This window comes from Phyllostomus hastatus, unplaced genomic scaffold, assembly GCF_019186645.2.
Source record: "Phyllostomus hastatus isolate PE091 unplaced genomic scaffold, TTU_PhHast_1.1 phas_contig_254, whole genome shotgun sequence".
NCBI classification, from domain to species: domain Eukaryota; kingdom Metazoa; phylum Chordata; class Mammalia; order Chiroptera; family Phyllostomidae; genus Phyllostomus; species Phyllostomus hastatus.
This window is the reverse complement of record NW_025333810.1, coordinates 4902284-4921206: the sequence shown is the minus strand read 5'-3', so window position 1 is coordinate 4921206 and position 18923 is coordinate 4902284. Positions and strand designations below refer to the sequence as shown.

The window sequence follows — 18923 nt, the reverse complement described above, 5'->3', positions numbered from 1 at the left end:
AGTGAAGATGGTATCCCGCCTAAGGTACTTGCTATTCCATCTTCTCAAGTGCCTTGTATTATCTCTTATCTTCTTCTTTAAACTAGCTTATTCCCATCACTAGGCCTCTTCCAATTTCTTCTCCCTCGTGAAAACTAATCTCTCAACACCAGGTACTGTACTGTCTCTCTGGTATCATTATCTGGTATCAAACCTTCTAAGCGTTGTCTGCAAAGCCTACTTTCTTTCTCCGCTCAGTCACCAAGGTCTACCTAGAACCACTTTATAATACATCAAGCACTTCACAATCGTTTTTAAAGTATGTGATAGATAGATGGGACTTGAAAGGTTCAGACCTTTAGCTTATCGCCTGGGATGCTGGATTGACTCACTGGGTTGACAAACTATCTTTCTGGTATGTATAGGTAATTTGATACACGCTTTCATCTTGAAATAAAGTTATGTAGTTAGTAATCTGCCACAAGTAACAAAAGTATGAAAGCAGGAGGAGAAACACAACACTGTTGCTCTACCAATTAACCCCTTTGTGAGAACACCGGTCCGTAGCACCTAAGGGGCACACATCTGCCACTCCACCAAAGAGGCAGCCCCGACACTGGTCTGCCTTCAGACTGAATCCTGTTTGCAACTCCTTAGTGGCCACAGTCCTAAAGTCGGGGGTGGGGGTGAAAGGAAGAGCTGAGCGGCTCCGGGCCAATGGCAGTTCTTGAACTTATACCTAAAGACGTCAGCGCAGCTTTGCAAACGGATGTCACACAGCTGGTTCCGAAGGGTCTCCTCCGGCCCCCCAAAAAAGGCGGGGGCCAAGTGACTCCGTGAAACCTTGGGGACAGGGGGTTGGGAGACCCGCTCGCTCGCCGGCCAGCGTCCCAGTAGTCCCACGCTAGCCGCGGTGCCCAGAGCAGCCGGCGACCGCAGCCCCGCCCGGAGCGCGCCGCCGCAGCCAGCTCCGCCCCCTGCCGGAGCTGGCCGCGCGCTCCTGCGGCTCGGAGCTGTGTCGCGGGCGCGCGCGCCGCCGGCGGAGCCGCAGTTAAAATGGTCAGAGCGGGACCCTGCGTTCCCCTTGCCGACGCAGTGACTGACTGAGCCGGCGGGTCAGGCTCGGACTGGTCGCCCAGCCGGCAGGCTCGCTCTCTCCGTCGCGTACCCAAAGCTCGCGCCCATCGTTCTCCCGGCTTCCCTGGGCAAAGCATGTAGCCCCCGACGGGCGCCGAGGCGGCCCGCAGCTGACGCCCACCCCCCACCGTCGCATGTGTGCCCGTGTGTGCGCGTGTGTGCGCAGGGAGGGCGACCCTGCCGCGGGCCCGAGGCCCAGTCGGCGAGCGGCCTGCCCCGCTGCCGGGAACCCGCCTCTCCGGGCCTCCCTCCTTCCCCGTCCCGGTCCCCCTCCTCGGGGCCTTCTATATGGGCCACCTTCTTTCGAAGGAGTCGCGTAACCGCCCGAACCAGAAGAGGCCTCGCTGTTGCAGCTGGTGCCGCCGCCGCCGCCCTCTCCTCAGGCTGCCCCGCCGGACCCCGGCCAAGGCGCCCCCACAGCCGGCGGCGCCCCGGAGCCGGGACTGCTTCTTCCGCGGGCCCTGCATGCTCTGCTTCATCGTGCACAGCCCCGGCGCTCCCGCCCCCGCCGGCCCAGAGGAGGAGCCGCCGCTCTCGCCGCCGCCGCGGGACGGGGCCTACGCCGCGGCCGCCTCCCCTCAGCACCTGGCGCGGCGCTGCGCGGCCCTGGCCGCCGAGGACTGCGCCGCCGCTGCCCGCCGCTTCCTACTCTCCTCGGCCGCCGCCGCCGCGGCCGCCGCCGCCTCAGCCTCGTCGCCCGCCGCCTGCTGCAGAGAGCTGGGGCTGGCTGCGGCCGCCGCCTGGGAGCAGCAGGGCCGGAGCCTCTTCTTGGCCAGCGTGGGGCCCGTGCGCTTCCTGGGGCCGCCTGTCGCGGTGCAGCTCTTCCGGGGGCCGCCGCCGGCCGATCCCCCCACGCCCCCTGAGATGGTGTGCAAGCGGAAGGGGGCCGGGGTGCCCGCCTGCACCCCTTGTAAGCAGCCCCGCTGTGGCGGTGGGGGCAGCGGCGGCGGCGGGCCGGCGGGAGGGGGCGCCTCGCCTCCGCGGCCCCCCGATGCCGGTGGCTGCCCGGGCTCGGAGCAGCCGCCACAACCTCTCTGCCCCCCGCCCTCCTCTCCCACTTCCGAAGGTGCCCCTGCCGAGGCCGGCGGGGACGCTGTGCGAGTGGGGAGCGCCGCCCCCTCGCCTGCCCAGCACGATTGCGGCGACGCGGACTGTCAGGACCCCCATGGAAACCCCTGCGACTGCCCTAGGGAGCCGCCCCCCGAAACCCCAGACATCAACCAGCTGCCGCCATCCATCCTGCTCAAGGTGGGTCTGGGCGATGGCGCGGGGACGCGCGCTTTCCCCCCACCCGGCCCCCTCCTCCGGGTTTCCTCTCTCCTCCCCCTCAGCGCGGAGGAGGGGGTTCCCTGACAGCCCGAGACGTCCACTGGGAGAGTGGGAGACCAATGGGAGGATGCTTAGGGCCTACTTTTGAAGTAGAAAAACTTGGAGTCGACTAAATGTCTATTAAGAGCTTGGGTTTGTTACACGCAATTCAAGGTTCATCTATGATTACATTCCCAGCCCAGTGGTTTAGAAACTATTCGTACCCTTTTTGTGGAATATTTTTATTAATTAAGCAACTAGCATTTACTGGGTAAATTCTTTTTATGTTAGTATTTGAAAGTCTTCAAACTACTTTCAGGTTTGATAGCTGTCAGTTGATGTCAGTAAGTGGTATTTTTTTTTGGGGGGGGCATTTGCTATGATCAGTCACTGCGCCAGAGGTTTATGTAAATAATATTTAATTTAATCCCCTAGTTGCTGCTGTAAGGATGTTATTCACATCCTTATTTTGTACAAGAAGAATCTGGTATTTCAATACTATTTGCCTGCAGTACTAAGTCAGTCAGAAGTGAAATTTGCTCTACGGAGCTTACAGCCTAGTCGGACTTGAAGAGGTTGAATGACTTGCCTAAGGTCACACATGGAAAGTAAGAGACACATCTAGGGAACTCAGGGCTGCTTGACTTGAAAACCCCTTGGTTTAGGCTGTGTTATATTAGCCTCCTACATTTTAAGCCTTACATATAAGTATAATCAGAAGGTGAGGGCAAATACTTTTCATTGAGGAATGGGTGAGTGGAGAAGAGATGGGTGCCTTGTGGGAGCTTTGTCTCACTTTCAGGTACTAAATAAAATTAGTCGTTACTAGTGATACACTTAATTATGTGATAGAGTTTGTATTATTATTATTATTATTAACAAGTGATCTTTCCCCTCGTTTTCTCTCTTCTGTCTCCCACACCCCCTTTCTGGAACTTAAAAGTAAACCTCCTTTTTCAGTGTGGGTGATATTTAAGACTAGCTACAAATAACTTAGATAAAAATTGGTTACTTTTATTGTTACCGAAGTAACTGTCATTAATTACAATTGTTACTGTCACCAGTACTTTGTTTGATTAGACTTTTTGCTTATTTAATCCTGTGATTTTTTAACTGGTTTTATTGTCATATTAATGTCCTTGAAAATTATACAGCAAGAGTGGGTAACTTTAACTTTTCCTCATGTCAAAATGTAATGACTTAACTCTTGTGGAAATATGTGCTTTGAAGGAATAATTGCCTGCTTTATGTTATGCATTTTAGAGCAGAGAGAACTTCTTGAGTCCTTTAAATCTGTGGGTGACATGGACAAATAAAATAACAAATATTTGTTACAGAGGTTTGATTGCTGTTTTGTTATTTGTCAAGTAAGACTGTTTAAAAACAAACCAAATAAAAAACAAGGTACTTCCTGCTTTCTACCCAAAACCACTATTTCATGAGGTAGAGAACATTTTAATACAATACAAAAAAAGGGGGCACAACTTCATAATAAAGAGAATCTCTATAGGCAAGCTTACTCTACTTGTATATGTTACATTAATTTTTTTACATTTTTGCCATGGACTCTTGAAAACTTGGTCTAAGGGACATTTGGGAATTACTCATTAGACTTACCCCATTGCGCTGGAGAATTTGGACACACTATGTAGAATTTTCCCCTGTATTAGAAACTTGAATAAAGATTGTATGGGTCTCATGGTCCTAGTTGTATTCAGCAACAAGTGAGTTGGACTGTCTGGAATAAGCTGAAATCAAGGTTTTTCAGTGTTTATCAACTCCAATAGAATTTTTGGTAATAAGGCTTTTGGGGGCAGAGGCTCGGTCAACATGTGAATCTTGTTTATTGCTGTACCACCTCTGCTAAGTGCAGTGCCTGGCATTTACTGGTACTCACTATTTATTTATAAACAAATGAATGACCAAAAGTTTAGAAGTCTGTACTGAGACCCTGGGTGAATATGCCCTACCACTAAGAGAAGTGTCTAAGAAATGTTAATATTTTGACTTGAGTTTTTGTTCTGAGTTGCAGTAGAGCCATGCAATGTTGAGAGGGTTCTGGCTCTGTTTCTGTGGAGAACTGGAAGTGTTTGGCTTGGAGAAGGGAACACTTAGGGAGCTATGGCTTCTTTTCTCTTCTCTTCTTTCCTTTTTTCTCTTCTCTCTTCCTCTTTGTCTTTCTTTCTCAGTATAGGAAGCATTGTTGCATAGAGAGGCACAAATTCATCACCTCCATTGGAAAACATTCTTAGAAAGTACTGTATGTCCTGCTCCCTTGCTAATGAGTTAATAGCCTTTATGACTATATTTTTGTACCTTTTGTACCTGAAGTTACTGTAGTTGTTAAAAAGGGGATGTGGGGGGGAAGAGATATGTGAGGAAATATGATTTAAAGAGTATTATTGAGGAAAGCTCTCATACTTCTCCAATTTTTTTCAGGTATGGCAAAAGCAAAAGAGAAAAAGTGAATTCATTCTTTGGTGCTTCATAGGCAGATTTTTATCTCAGTATTAACAAGGTCTTTTATTTTTAAGTTTTATTTTATATAAATAATAAGTATTACCTGCTTTAAAACATTCAAACAGTACAGGTAAAGCAAAAGTTCACCTTTGTTTACCTCTACATTTCTTTGTAGTTTCCTTTTTAGAGGGAACTAAGTACTATTATCAGTTCAGATTGTTCTTCTAGACCTGTGCTGTCAAGTATAATAGCCAGTAGCCACATGTGGCTATTTAAATTTAAAGTAGTTAAAATTAAATAAAATGTAAAATTCTGTTTCTCAGTCACAATATCAGTAGTCATGGGTAACTGGATGCTACTGTACTAAACTGTGATCCAGAACATTTCCATCATTGTAGAAAGTCGCATGTAAACTGTCATAGTTTTTTTTTTTCATAAATGGCATCGAAATGTACATGTTCTGCAGTTTTTTTTTTTATTTATAGTATGGTTTGGAGATCTTTTCCATTAGCGAGTACATGGTTTCCTTCGTTCTTTTAATTGCTGCATAGTATCCCATGGTGTTATGTCATGCTGTATTTATTTCTCTAGGAATGGATGTTTCTAATTAATTGTTTTTACACACAATACTAATTGATTTTTTTCTATGTACACGTGGTCATCATTTCTAGGGTAGATTTCAAGAAGTGAAATTTCAGGGTTGAAGAATGTGTATATTTGGAAATTTAGAAAGTCCTTTCAACAATAAGAGCTGTGTAAAAATGAAATGAGTTCTTTCTTGAAATAGTGAGCCTCACTGGAAATCATAATTATGTAAGTTTAGAACAGGAAGGGACCTTCGACAGCAACTGGTCTTTCCCCACATCTTATGCTTGAAGATACAGGCTGGAGAAGTGAAATGGCTTACTTACCCCAAGACATTTTAGATACTTCATGGCAGACCCTGGACTGGAACCCAGCTTAGTGTCTCCTGTGACACTCTGTCTTAGTGACAGAGCCTTTCAACATATTGTGTGAGGGGGCTTGAATAATCTTCTCTCAGAGATTCCAGGAAAGAGATTCATGAATGAGGGTGGGCGGGGTGGTGAGGGTGAGGAGGAGCCTACACCAGATGACTGACTTTGAAGTCCTTATGAGTCAGAGGCTAATTTAAAATTGGGTCTGTAGGGTTGAACTGTGATATTTAATATAAGAAATTTGAGGAGCAAGGCATAGCTCTTCAAAGGTCAACTGTGAGAGTAGTATTTTAAGTACTTAAGCCTGTTATAGTTGATCTTTGACTGGTTAATTGATTGTTTTGAATCAAATAAGCTAGCTTCGAACTTTGCTACCTGTTGCCTTTACAACTTAAGCAACCCTGCCTACTGATATAACAATTAGATATTTATATGGTAGAACAATTATGCAACAATTTTACAAATCACAACAGTGGAATTTTTTTTATAATTACTATTTGAGTAACTGGGTATGTTGTGATCTATATTTAAATTTTAGAGACTTTGTGTGCTATGTTTAGGTATCTTGCTCTCTGTCAGCAGACCTATTTCTTTTCAAAGGAAACCAGGTGAGAGTTCTAAAATCCACCACCACCATTAGAAAACCACCTCACTGTGCAAGCACCCTGAGAATGTGTCAGTAGGTGTTAAATCTTTATTTTTACAGCTTTATTACCAACAGGTTGCTTTAGTGTTTGAGGAAGAATTCTATAAGAGAAATGAGCTTTGGAGCAAAGCTTGTGTACCTGATGTATTTTTTTCAGATACACTAACAAGCATGAAAGCAATGGAAATAAGAGTCAAGTGAAAAATAATAATACCACTTTTTAAAGCTTAGAATGTAGATTATTCATGGGCAAGAGGCTCTATATTACATATAGCATTTCATGAATGTTTGATTTAAGGCTCCAGTACCAAATAACCTCTAGAAGGTATGTCTCTGGAGTTCTAGGGATAGTTTTAGCGCACATTGAAAGGTTTTTAGGAAGTCAGGTCCAAGGTTTTTCTTTGCTGAAAATGCTAAGCAATCTTGATTAACTTAATCAGGCTTCCAAAAGGTAAGATTTGTTTTCTTCACAATTTAAGAAGTCTATAAATTGTGGTGCCTTATACTGAGTAGCTGTCAAGGGAATAACGTTGAGTTGTTCTTTGCCAATTTGGGGTATCAGGTTGTGTAAACGATAAGGAATGTAAGGGAAGGAAAGTGAGGGCAAATATGGAAGCATTTAATGTTAGCATATTAGTTGCTTAACTTTGGCTAAATACCCTATTTTATGCTTATTGAGAGTCTTGCCCAAGTCTTGGCCAATTTGGAGCCCAACTAGTATGGTAAGGGTATACACATGGAGAAAGAAAATAGCAGTAATGGGAAATTGGTTACGTACATGCATATATACATACACACATTCCCTAGCTCTGCTACTGAGAGAGCCTTAGAGCAGCAGTACTCAGTAGTAATGAGTGTATTTAGTGTACACATCTTTGCTTCTAAATACCATTCTCCAACAAAAGGAATCAGTGCTCCATGGAGAAATGGCAGATTACAGGGCTGGGACAAGGAAAATACAAGATGAGCCTAGAATATTTTGTGCCAGAATGCAAGGAAGTCCTCAAAAAGTACTGAAGATATGTCAAAAGGACAAATTTTTCATAGACCGTCCTCCCACAGTACTTCAAGAAAAAGTGTTTAGTGTCTGGCTTTAGAATAAAACTTATTCTTATATAAATTTAATAATATCTGACTTTGGTATTAAGTAACACTCTGTATAGAAATAGTTGGGGTTTTGCTGAAGTTTAAATTTTAAGAATTGTGAGAAATTATTTTAATATAGATGAGAAAATAATTTTACAGTCTGTGACTTCCCTATGCCTGTTTGGTTAGAAAAGTAGCAGGAGTATATTTTGTGGCTCTGTTTTTCTAAGTGGTGCATTATTCAACAGACTATTTAGTAGAATTTGCTTTCAAGCTGTTGTCAAGCAATAAAAGTAGAATATTTAAGGAAGAGGCAAGATATCATGTACATGGGAAAAAGACTGAAAAGACCACAGAAGCAGAACTTAGTTGAAATAGTTAATTCTGAGAAAGTTTTAGAGAGGGGCTCTATCTGAAGCTGTAGGATAATCTCTGCCTAGTTCCTAACCAAAATGTGTAGTGTGTGCATGTGTGAATGTGTATATTCTCAAATAGCAATTCAGAGGTTCTGGGTAGAAAGGTGATAGGATGATTAAAATATAGTGCTTGTGGCCCTTAAAAGAACACCTCTAGTGGCATTTGTGTACTCATTTAAGTGTAGAGTTGAGTATTGATAAATGTATATAGTTGTGCATCCATCACTCCAATGAAATTTTAGAACACCTCCACCACCTCAGGTGCTTCTCTTGTGCCTCTTTGCTGTCATTTTCTGTTCTCACCCTTCACCCAAGGCAACCACTCACTCATCTGCTTTCTGCCTCTGTAGTTTTGCCTTTTCTAGAAATTTCATGTAAGTGGTATCATACAACATGTAGTTTGGAATATTGTGTTATAATATTAATACCTCTGTATCTCTCAAGACATCTAGCATAGTCCCTGACACACAGGAAATAGTATAAAATAGTTACACAGCTTTACTCCTTTTCAGATATTTTTATAATTTGCCTATAGCCTGCCTGCTGATAAATCTTAACTCCTTTTTGTAGTACATTCTAATAGGAGATAAGCTCTATGTCTGATATATTATAATAGCGATTTTCTACTGGTGTGATGCCAGAATTTTTAAAACATGCAATATCTGACTATGTAGTGAGGGACATTGACCACTTTTCCCTTATATTGCCAAATTTAAAAAATGACAACAGCCAACACAATAGATGTCTAGTGTGAATGAATCAAAATTGTACCTATATTTTTTCTGAAAAAATCTGAAAAAATTATTTTTTTCTGTGCCATAGAATTTTAGTACTTTATGTGTGCCATTTCATGAAAAAGGTTGAAAATCACTGTCTTATACTAATGTGTCACTCAAAGATTGAATCTTTCAAAAGGTACAAACTTCCAGTTATAAATAAGTCATGGTGGCTGTAGTTAATAATACTGTCTTGCATATCTGAAAGTTTCTAAGAGAGATCTTAAAAGTCCTTATGAGGGAAAAAAATTACTTTTGTAACTAGGGATGGTAACAGATGGTAACAAGTTAATTGTGATGATAATTTTGAAATAAACTAAAATGTTATGTGTCGATTATATCTCAATTAAAATAAATTAAAAGAGAAAAATTATGCTTCTCCGCCTCCAATAATCTTTCAAGGCTTAGAATACTTGGATATCAGCCTGGTAGTGATTTTCTGATAATTAATAGTTTCATTGTATTGTCCAGATCTCTCACTAAAGATCAAGAATATTGTTTGTTTCTAATTCAGGTCCTTACTACAAAGTCACAGCTATTTCCCAATATCCATTCTCCTTATATTCTCTTTCTTTTTTATTTTTTTAAGATTTCATTTATTTATTTTTAGAGAGCAGGGAAGGGATGAGTGAGAGATACATGGTTGCCTCTCACACACCCCCCAACTAGGGACCAGGCATGTTCCCTGATTAGGAATAGAACCTGTGACCATTCGGTTTGTAGGCTGGTACTCAATCCACTGAGCCACACTAGCCAGGGCTTCTTTTTAGTAACAGAATCCACCATGTTCTAGCTAGGGATATGACCACCTAATTAGACTTCCTCCCTTCCTCCCTTCCTCCCCTTCCTCCCCTTCCTTCCTTTTCTTCCCTTTCTGTTTTTCTCTCTTCCCTCCCTCCCTCCTTTCCTTTTTAAAAAAGATTTTATTTATTTAAATTTAGGGAGAGAGGAAGGGAGAGAGAAAAAGAGGAGAGAAACATCCATCAGTTGCCTTTAGTTGCCTCTCGTACACCCTGACCCAGGGCAGAACCTACAACCCAGGCATGTGTCCTGACCAAGAATCAAACTGGCAACCTTTTGCTTGGTTGGGAGATACCCAACCAGCTAAACCACACCACTCATTTCTTAGCCTCTCATGGATAGGTGTAGCCTTGTGTCTAAATATTAGGTATTAGGTTCTGGGCTGTGAGGGGAACCAAAGTATACAACTTTCAAATACCATAAAAGGCAGCTGCTTGTCTAAAAGGGGTAAACCACCTGGATTATAAGAGTAAGCCATTTTTCACCTTATAAATGAGAGCAGTGATGGAAGAGCAATGCAATTTAAGATGATCCCTGGATTTTCTACATTCTTAGAAAACCTAACTTCTCAATAGTTTGGACTTCTGTCATGTTCAAGACATTGCCGACAGGCCTCTGTTAAACAATTTCCTGGCTTCATGTACGTGCCATCCATTTTTTTCAGTGTCATTTTCCCCCTTTTGTAGTTTTCTTTATTCTGCAAACATGTTACAGATCAGTCCTTTATGGACTTATGTTCTCTTTCTTCAAAGCAACATTTGAAATGCTTTTTGCTTGAATCTTAGATTATCTAAAGATAATTCAGAATTGCTTTTGAATATAATCTTAAAGCCAATGAACAAGTTTCTTGTCTTAGCATGTCCCTTAGTGTCTCCCACAAAAGCCCAGGGACATGTGCACAGAAGTTTTTTAAATGAGTTAAGAAGATAATTTGAGGCCAAGTAGTTTTCTGAGAAGTTAGTCTCTGTGTGAGATAGCATTTTAATGAAAAAGAAAAGCAGGAATCTTAGAAACATGTGTTACCTATTTCTGTGTAACATACTATGCTAAGACTTAGCAGTTTAAAACCTTTTATTATAACATTTATTATTTTATAATTTTTGTGGGTTTGGAATCCCCTTGTGGCTTAGCTGGGTCCTTCTAATCCACAGTCTGTTAATGAGGCTGTCAGCAAGGTGTTGGCTGGGGCTTGAGAATTCCTATCCAAGCTTATTTGTGTGGCTGTTGGCATGCCTGTGGTCCTCAGTGGCTGTTGGCCAGATGCTTAAGTTCCTTGCCATGCCTTGTGGGCTTCTACATAGGACTACTTTAAAACATGGTGACTTGTTCCTCCAAGAGTAACAGATCCAAGAATATACAAAATGAAAGCCACAGTTTAATTTTTACCTAATCTCAGCAATAACATCTTATTACAACTGCTGTACTCTGTTCTTTAGAAGTGAGCCAGGAAAGAGGGGTGGGTGGAGGTAGAAGAGGGTATAGGGGGATAAATGGTGATGGAAGGAGAATTGACTTGGCATGAAAACACAATATAATACATCAATGATGCATTATAGAATTGTACACCTGATGTACAGTTAACAAGTGTCATCCCAATAAATTCAATAAAAAAGTAAAAAATCAAACAAAAAAAGAAGTGAGTCCATAAATCCAGTTCACGTTCAAAAGAATAGGATTGCACAGATGTAAAACTCAGAAGGTGGGATCATTGGGGGCTATTGTGCAGGTGGGTTACCATAAAATTTATGCAAGGACCTATTGTATATGCATGGGTATTTAAACTTAGGATTTTGCCTTTTTACTAGTACCCATCTTCATTGGTACTGGTTTTATCTTTCCTTTACCTACTTACTGAAGTTCCTTTTACTTGGGTGAATAAGACTCATCTAGGTCCACTTAGACTTAGCCAATTACTTAGGTTTGTAATCATCTCACTTTCCTAAAAGAGAAAACTAATGTTTAAAGAAGGTGCTATCCAATGAGATATTTTAAACAGCATGCTTCTTGATTATAATGACCATGCTCTACACATTTTCTAATTGTTAAGGGACAAATTAGCCCTTTGAAACCATGTAGTGCTTTAATATTAAACAGATGATGGAATCTCCCTGAATCCCAACTTTCTCATGTGTAAAATGAGGAGGACAAGCATAAAAATGTCCATAAGAAAGAGAGTTTCAGCTACGGCTGCATGAAAAGTTTGGTGACTCCTCTCTACAAAATAAATATAAAACTGAGCAAATTGCTCCAAATTATTTGGACTTTGGAAATTGACCAAAGGGAGACAACAAATTCTTATTCTTAGGAAAACTGCTGGAGCTTCAGATGAGAATAGTAAAGGATGCTATATTCTTGTGTGAGGCCCCTGCTGTGTACTTTTGGCAAAAAACTAGATTTGGAAAACTTGTAGCTTTGATGCCAAAGAGGCTAAGTTTGTTTGGGGTAATGAGTGAAACTCTATTAGTCAACTACTAACGATGAACTTGGTGAGAAACAAACAGGGAAAATCCACATATTTGCAAGACTCCGATTGTGGTGCCAGTGGGATGAGTGGGGACCTAGCCAGGAATTTAACAGGCAGACCTTGGAAATGAGACAACCATAAAAGGGTAAACTCTCCATTTTTATTTTTGGCCTACTGTGAAACCATGCACATGTGCAGGTGGAACCTGAGAGTGTCTAGCAGAAAGCAAGGGCCAAGGCAGACTTGAAAACGGCTAAGCCTGAGTGTGCTCTTCCCCATCCACACACAGATTGTGGGTTTCCACATATACATTGTGTTACAATTGTCTCCAGTATTCAGTACCTAAGATATAGTGCAGGTTTGTAGCCTCAGAGCAGTAGGCTATACCATATAGCCTAGGTGTATAGGAGCCTATACCATCTAGGTTTGTGTAAGTGCACTCTGTGATATTCACATGATGAAATCACCTAATGATGCATTTCTCAGAATGTATTCTGGTTGGTAAGCAATGCATGACTGTGCTTAGTTACTTTCTTAGCATTTGCCCCTGAGGTTTATAATTACATTATAATTTATGACAGTCTTATTTTCGTTAATACTATACTGTTGTTCTTGAGCCTATTGATGGTAGTGTCCTTGGTCAGAAATGCCTACAGTGCTTGCCCAGGCAACATCACTCCTAGCAAACTCCAGAGACACATCCCCCAGCAGGACGCTTATTTATGGTTGGGCCTGTTCTTTAGGTTCTTTTTATGACTGCAGGACACATTTCAGCAAGGAACCATCAGGGAACCTTGAGGACAAGATTTACGGCTTGCAGATCCTGGATATGACACTCTCAAGGGCACACAGCCAGGTTGCAGGTAGAGAGAGAACATGGACTTGGGGCTCTGCCTTTAGTAGGGTCCAACAGTGGGATGTCTAGGGTTTTGTGGGTTTACTTTTTATTGGCTAATTTAAAGCACAAGTGCAGGAATTAGGGCTCAGGAAGGGAGAAATGAGTTCACTAAGTGGTCAGTTATCTAGGTTACCCAGGGTTTTCTGAAAGAGGGAACTTCATGAGTGGTGGTGATCTAGTTCCTTAACTGGTTGTTTTGTTAGTAGCTGTGCCATATAGCTGGCAATATCTTTATTCAAGATTGAGGCCTTTTGGAATAGATGTCTTGGTGATCAAAGGCTCAGTGTTAGACACACTACAATAAAAAAAACTTGATGTCAGGCACTTGCACTACAAATGCCAATTTAGTTTCAATGGTATATAAAAACTGTGTCCATATTTATGTTGTTATTGCCACAAATTATATCTGTATATGTTTTGTGCCCATAAGATTATCATATATTTATAATTATTATTTTATGTGGTTGTCTTTTTCATCATTTAGAATTGGAGTATAAGCCAAAAATATATTAATATTGAATTTTATATTTACCTATATAAATACCCACCTTTATTGGTGTTCTCTATTTCTTTATGTGGTTTCAGATTACTGTGGAATGCTCTTTCATTTCAGCCTGAAGAACTCCTTTGAACATTTCTTGTAGGTAGCTCTTCCAGTGACAAACTTCCTCAGTGTTTGTTTACCTCAAAATACCTTAATTTCTCCTTCATTTTTGAAGGGTAGTTTTGCCAGATACAGAATTCCAGGTTGATAGTTTTGCTCTCATTGCTTTAAAAACATTATCCCCTTGCCTGCTAGCCTACATGGATTCCGATGACAAATCAGGTGTTAATCTGATCGAGGATTCTTTGTACATGATGAATTGCTTTTCTCTGGCTGCTTTCAGGGTTATCTTTCTGTCTTTGTGTTCTGACAGTTTGATTATAATGTGTCTCAGTGTAGATCTCTTTGAGTTAATCCTATTGGGGATCATTGAGTTTTATGAATATTTCACTTTATCAGATTTGCCAGAGATCAGCAATATTACATTTAAACTGAAATTTCTATCTTACCTTACTAGGTCTGTGATTCCACTGTTAGCTCAATTTTCAAAGACTTTGCTATACTACTTTGGATTTCTTCTATACACGTGTGGCTTTGTGGTGAACTCAGGTTTTTTGTCACTTCATACACTGAATTAGGGGTGCTCTTTCCAGATCTCTTCTTTGATCCTTCCTTCACTCTCTTTAACCTAGAAATCTCCTTTCCTGGTTCTCTGGATAGAAAGATGGAGTTTCCCTTGGAGTTATAGCCTATGCCATGTGCCTGTGTTGCTGTATAGTTTTGCAGGACTTGGGCAGTTTTCATGATGAAGTGGTAAGAAAAACATAATGGAGGTTCCTTGCACATTCTTTGGTCCATGGAGTTTCTTTCCTGGTTCTGCAGGTCAAAAAGATGGGTTTACTTTTGACTTTTAGGTGCCTGCACAGCTGCAGCTCTGTGACTGAGGCTGCATTTGGGATGTGGCCAGTAGGGAGAAAAGGGAAAAGTGAAAGAAAAGAAAACCCCAAATGGGGACTATTCCCACGCTTTCTATTTCACAAAAGCCCTGTGTCCAGAGAGATGGCTTGCTTTCTGTATTTTCATTGGTTGTGCCTGCTGTGTAGTTTTGTACAGGGGCCTTCCTCAGTTTCAGGCTGGTAGATAATAGGAAAAATTTGGTCATGCCTTACATTTTGGCTCACCTCCCTAATATGTATGTTATTATTAACATTTTAGAGTTCCCAGGTAATTGCTTTTAGCATGTTGTACAGAGGTTTTAGTTGTCATGAATGAGAGTGAGAGGCTATAGTGGGCTTAACTATATTTATGCCAGTGAGTCTCGTGCATATTTTTTTACTTTTCACTTCACCCTTAGACGAAGAACAATAGTTTGAAGGAACAGCAATGGGCAGTTGTTTTTCCAAGGCTCAAGTTTTAAACATAGGAGAGAATCTAGCTTAGATTTCTGCAACATTTGAGTGTACAGAGGCAAATCATTTTAGGTTATAATTATAGGACTCATTTGTATACTATTTGGTCTGTTCCAGACACTGTTCCAAAAATTTTGTGTATACTCCTTTAGTCTTCATGATAACTCTGGCAGATAAAGACTATATTATTCCCATGTTATATTCAAGGAAGTTGATGTACAGAGAAGACAGATAATTTGCCCAAGGTTACATAGGTAATAAATAGTAAAGCCATAATTCAAACCTAGGATGCAACAATTTAGTATAGAGCACAAGTTCTTGTTAATACTTTCACCTAATACTCTGGAAGTTTTCGTGCCCTGACCAAAGTAGAAAATAATGAACTCCTCATTTATTATTCAACTTGATTTCAATAGTTTTTTTTTCAATATTCTGCCTTTTTTAGCTTCTCCCAACTTTTTTTGTTTTTGGTAAAGTATCTGGAAACAAATTCTAGATACCATTTCAGCCATAAACACTAAAGTTATATGAAATGGATAATAACTTTTAAAAATAATATAACCACAGTAATATTATAATCACAGTATAATCACAACTTAAAAAGTGAAAAGTTTCCTTGAAATCATTTAATATTTTTTTATGTTCAGTTTTATCAGATTGTCTCAGAAGTATCTTATAGTTGGTTCAGTTCAGGATTTCAGAATGGTCCACACATTGTATTTGTTGATATGTATCTTAAATTTTAAAAATCTGTATTGGTCCTAACCTTGACCATTTTAAAAATAATTCTTTCTTTGTAAAACTCTTTAAAATAAGCTTTTCATTTTCAATAATATTAAATAGAGAAGTTGCAAAGTACAGAGTCTCATATATTCCTCGACTACTTTCAGTTTTCCCTAAATTGATTATCTTACATTACAATGATACATTTGCTGAACTATGAAATCAGAATCAGTACAATGTTTTTGTTAATGACCTTTTTCCAAGTCAGGAATGTGTTAGTTGTCCTTTCTCCTTATTCTTCTCTTGCCTTTGATACTTGCTCAGTCGTTCCTTGTGTTTCATGATCTTGGTTTTCTTAGGAGTCCTGATCACACATTTTGTAGGATGTTTTACAGTTGGTATATATGATACTTCTCTTGGGATTAGATTGGGTTTATAAATTTCTCAAAAAATGCCATAAAGGTAAAATGTCCTTTTTATGACATTTTTATTTAAAAAAATCATATAAAAAGTTCACCTGGTTCTGAGGTCAAAACTCTAAAACTAGAACCTTGAGAGTAGTTTCACTTTCATTCCATTCTCCTTCCTAGTCTTTTCTTCTTTCTGTAAAGAGGAATATTTTTTAAATTAATTTTTGGCCTATTCTTTTAATTTTTTAAAATATTGGCAAACACACACAAAGACACACACAAACACATGCATAATCTCCTGTTCTCCTTTTCTTATGTAAAAGGTAATGTTAGTCCATGTTGCTAACTCCTATATCATACTTTTTCTTTAGGATGACTTGTAACAATGACTGTTCTAATAATGGCTACTTGTATTCAACACATTTTGTGCTTTAAGGTTAATATTTTCTAACAAATATATGGTTTCTTTTTTATTTCAGATATTTTCCAATTTATCCCTGGATGAACGTTGCCTTTCTGCATCGTTGGTTTGCAAGTATTGGCGTGACCTTTGTTTAGATTTCCAGTTTTGGAAGCAGCTGGATCTTAGTAGTCGTCAGCAGGTATATATAATTTAATTCAAAGAAACACTCAGTTTGATCAATTCAAAAAATATCTTCATTCCTTTTCAGAGATCACTTCTTTCATGTTATATTTTCTCAAGATAGTTCAAATGACTATAATCTATAATTCTGTTCTTTAGTATTATTTGTTTGTGAATTAAAGTACAGCTAGTTTCTTGTGGTCAAGAGTATGTTTTTTAGTGTGGAATGGTAATTTTGGGTTGCTTCTTAATCCTCTTTATTTTATTCCTGTTTGTCTTCGCCTTTTTTCATTCCTCTTTAAAAAAACTTTCCCTTTTTGGAGGGTCATATCATGAATATTAATTTAATAATAGAAAATGATGGCAAACGTTTAGATAGTACTTCCAATGTGCCATGTACTGTTGTACATGCTTTATACATATTAATTTTATCTTCCCATTAACCTCATAGGTTGAGATTGCTATTATCCTTATTTTTAAAATATATTTTACTTATTTATTTATTTTTAGAGAGAGGGGAAGGTAGAGAGAAAGAGAGAGAGACATTGATTGAGTGCCTCTCATACCCACCCATCTGTGACTGAACTCACAACCCAGGCATGTGCCCTGATCAGGAATTGAACTGGCAACCCTTTGCTTCACAGAATGATGTCCAACAACTGAGCCATAGGACTCAGGGATTATTATCCCTATTAATATATTATTATTACAACAATAATAATACTGATCTTATACTATTATTATAGAGAAGAAATGGAAACAAAAACAGCTAACTTATTTTGTTTTCATTTTACTTTAGATGAATTTTTTAATCCTCCCGATTTGCCTGGCTGTCCAATATGTTTATATACTGTCATAAATTAGGGGGGAAAAAGATAGAATTAGTTGTTTTATTGCAAACAGTTTGCAATTCTTCCTTTGAACTTGGTTGTCAATACTTGGCATTGGAAATATATAAAAATATCCATTAAGAATAGGATTTTAGTAGAGTACTAAAACTACTCTAAATTCTTTTATGATTTGGTTAGAGTAGTTTGCTGGTAAATGTGTAACAACTGGCTTTCAAAAACAAATGAGCAAATAAAAAGCCCTGATGTGTAATGTTTGCCAGTTTCTGTGGTACAGATACTCCCACTGTAGCTAATTTCAAGCTCCCAATGTGATGTCACTGAATGTAGTGATGTCACTGATTTGGAAAGAGGTACACATTATGGGTATTGCGAGTTGGTATAAGCCAACTCCAACATACCACTATTAGTATATATGCTTGTATGTTTAACATATATACTTCAGACAAAATGAGGAAGGTTTCTTCCATGGGTTAGTGTAGTAATGTAAAATAATCCATTAGCTCTTTACTACAATACTCTTGAATGTCTGAGTTATTTGTTACAAACTCAGACTGAAAACAGGTTTCCCCTCTTCTGGTAGTTAGATTTGGAGATGAAAAATACATAAAAAGAGTTCAAGGAACCCAAGACAAAGAGCAAATATATATTTTATTATAACACAGTTCTTGTTATGCCTCAATATTAAGTAGAAAAGTTTTCTTTCAATTGTAGTTTTCATGTTATAACCTAATTATATTGTTTATTGGGGAAACTTCAATAAAACAATAGAAAATACATTTCTACATTTAGCAAAAGTTTAATTTTGCTTTTCTCTCTCATAGGTTACTGATGAATTATTGGAAAAAATTGCATCAAGAAGTCAAAATATAATTGAAATCAACATTTCTGATTGTCGAAGTATGTCTGATACTGGTGTGTGTGTTCTAGCATTTAAATGTCCTGGACTTCTTAGGTACACAGCCTACAGGTGTAAACAGCTTTCTGACACTTCTATTATTGCGGTTGCCTCTCACTGCCCTTTACTTCAGAAAGTTCATGTGGGCAACCAGGACAAACTAACTGATGAAGGACTCAAACAGGTAAATTTTAACATCTATAAAGTGATTTAACTCATATTAACTAAAAATGTTTCCTTGTAGCAACACTTTAAAAGATTGTTATGTAAAAAATAATGCCCAGCCTAAATGAAGTCATGTTTTTAATGTATCCATGAACATTTGTTTGGGTTAGTGAGCTAGTGTGCCATTGGTAAAATCAATAAATTAACTTGTGTTTTGCAGTGAGTGCCTGAACTTCTGTGACCAAACATTTAATTAATTTATTCTTTTGTTACTTAAATTTTGTACCAGATTTTGCTTTAGATAACAATACTATGCAGTTTGGATCAGGATGAAGTCTGAAAAATCAACTTTTAATTTCCCTTTTATGTTACTAAATAATGTGGTTACATGCTTTAAATACTTGTTTCAAGGCATA

At 39.5% G+C, this 18923-nt stretch overlaps 1 protein-coding gene across 2 annotated transcripts in view; it reads left to right on the top strand.

The window, feature by feature from the left end:
- Nucleotides 1-1273: 1273 nt before the first annotated feature.
- FBXL17 (F-box and leucine rich repeat protein 17) overlaps nt 1274-18923 on the top strand; it is a 470512-nt gene continuing 452862 nt past the window's right edge. For both annotated transcript variants that reach the window (XM_045837972.1, XM_045837971.1), the window contains exons 1-3: nt 1274-2364; nt 16493-16615; nt 18269-18526. In XM_045837972.1, coding sequence (XP_045693928.1) covers nt 1405-2364; nt 16493-16615; nt 18269-18526 — 1341 coding nt within the window. In that variant the 5' untranslated portion in view covers nt 1274-1404. The remainder of the gene's footprint in view (nt 2365-16492; nt 16616-18268; nt 18527-18923) is intronic.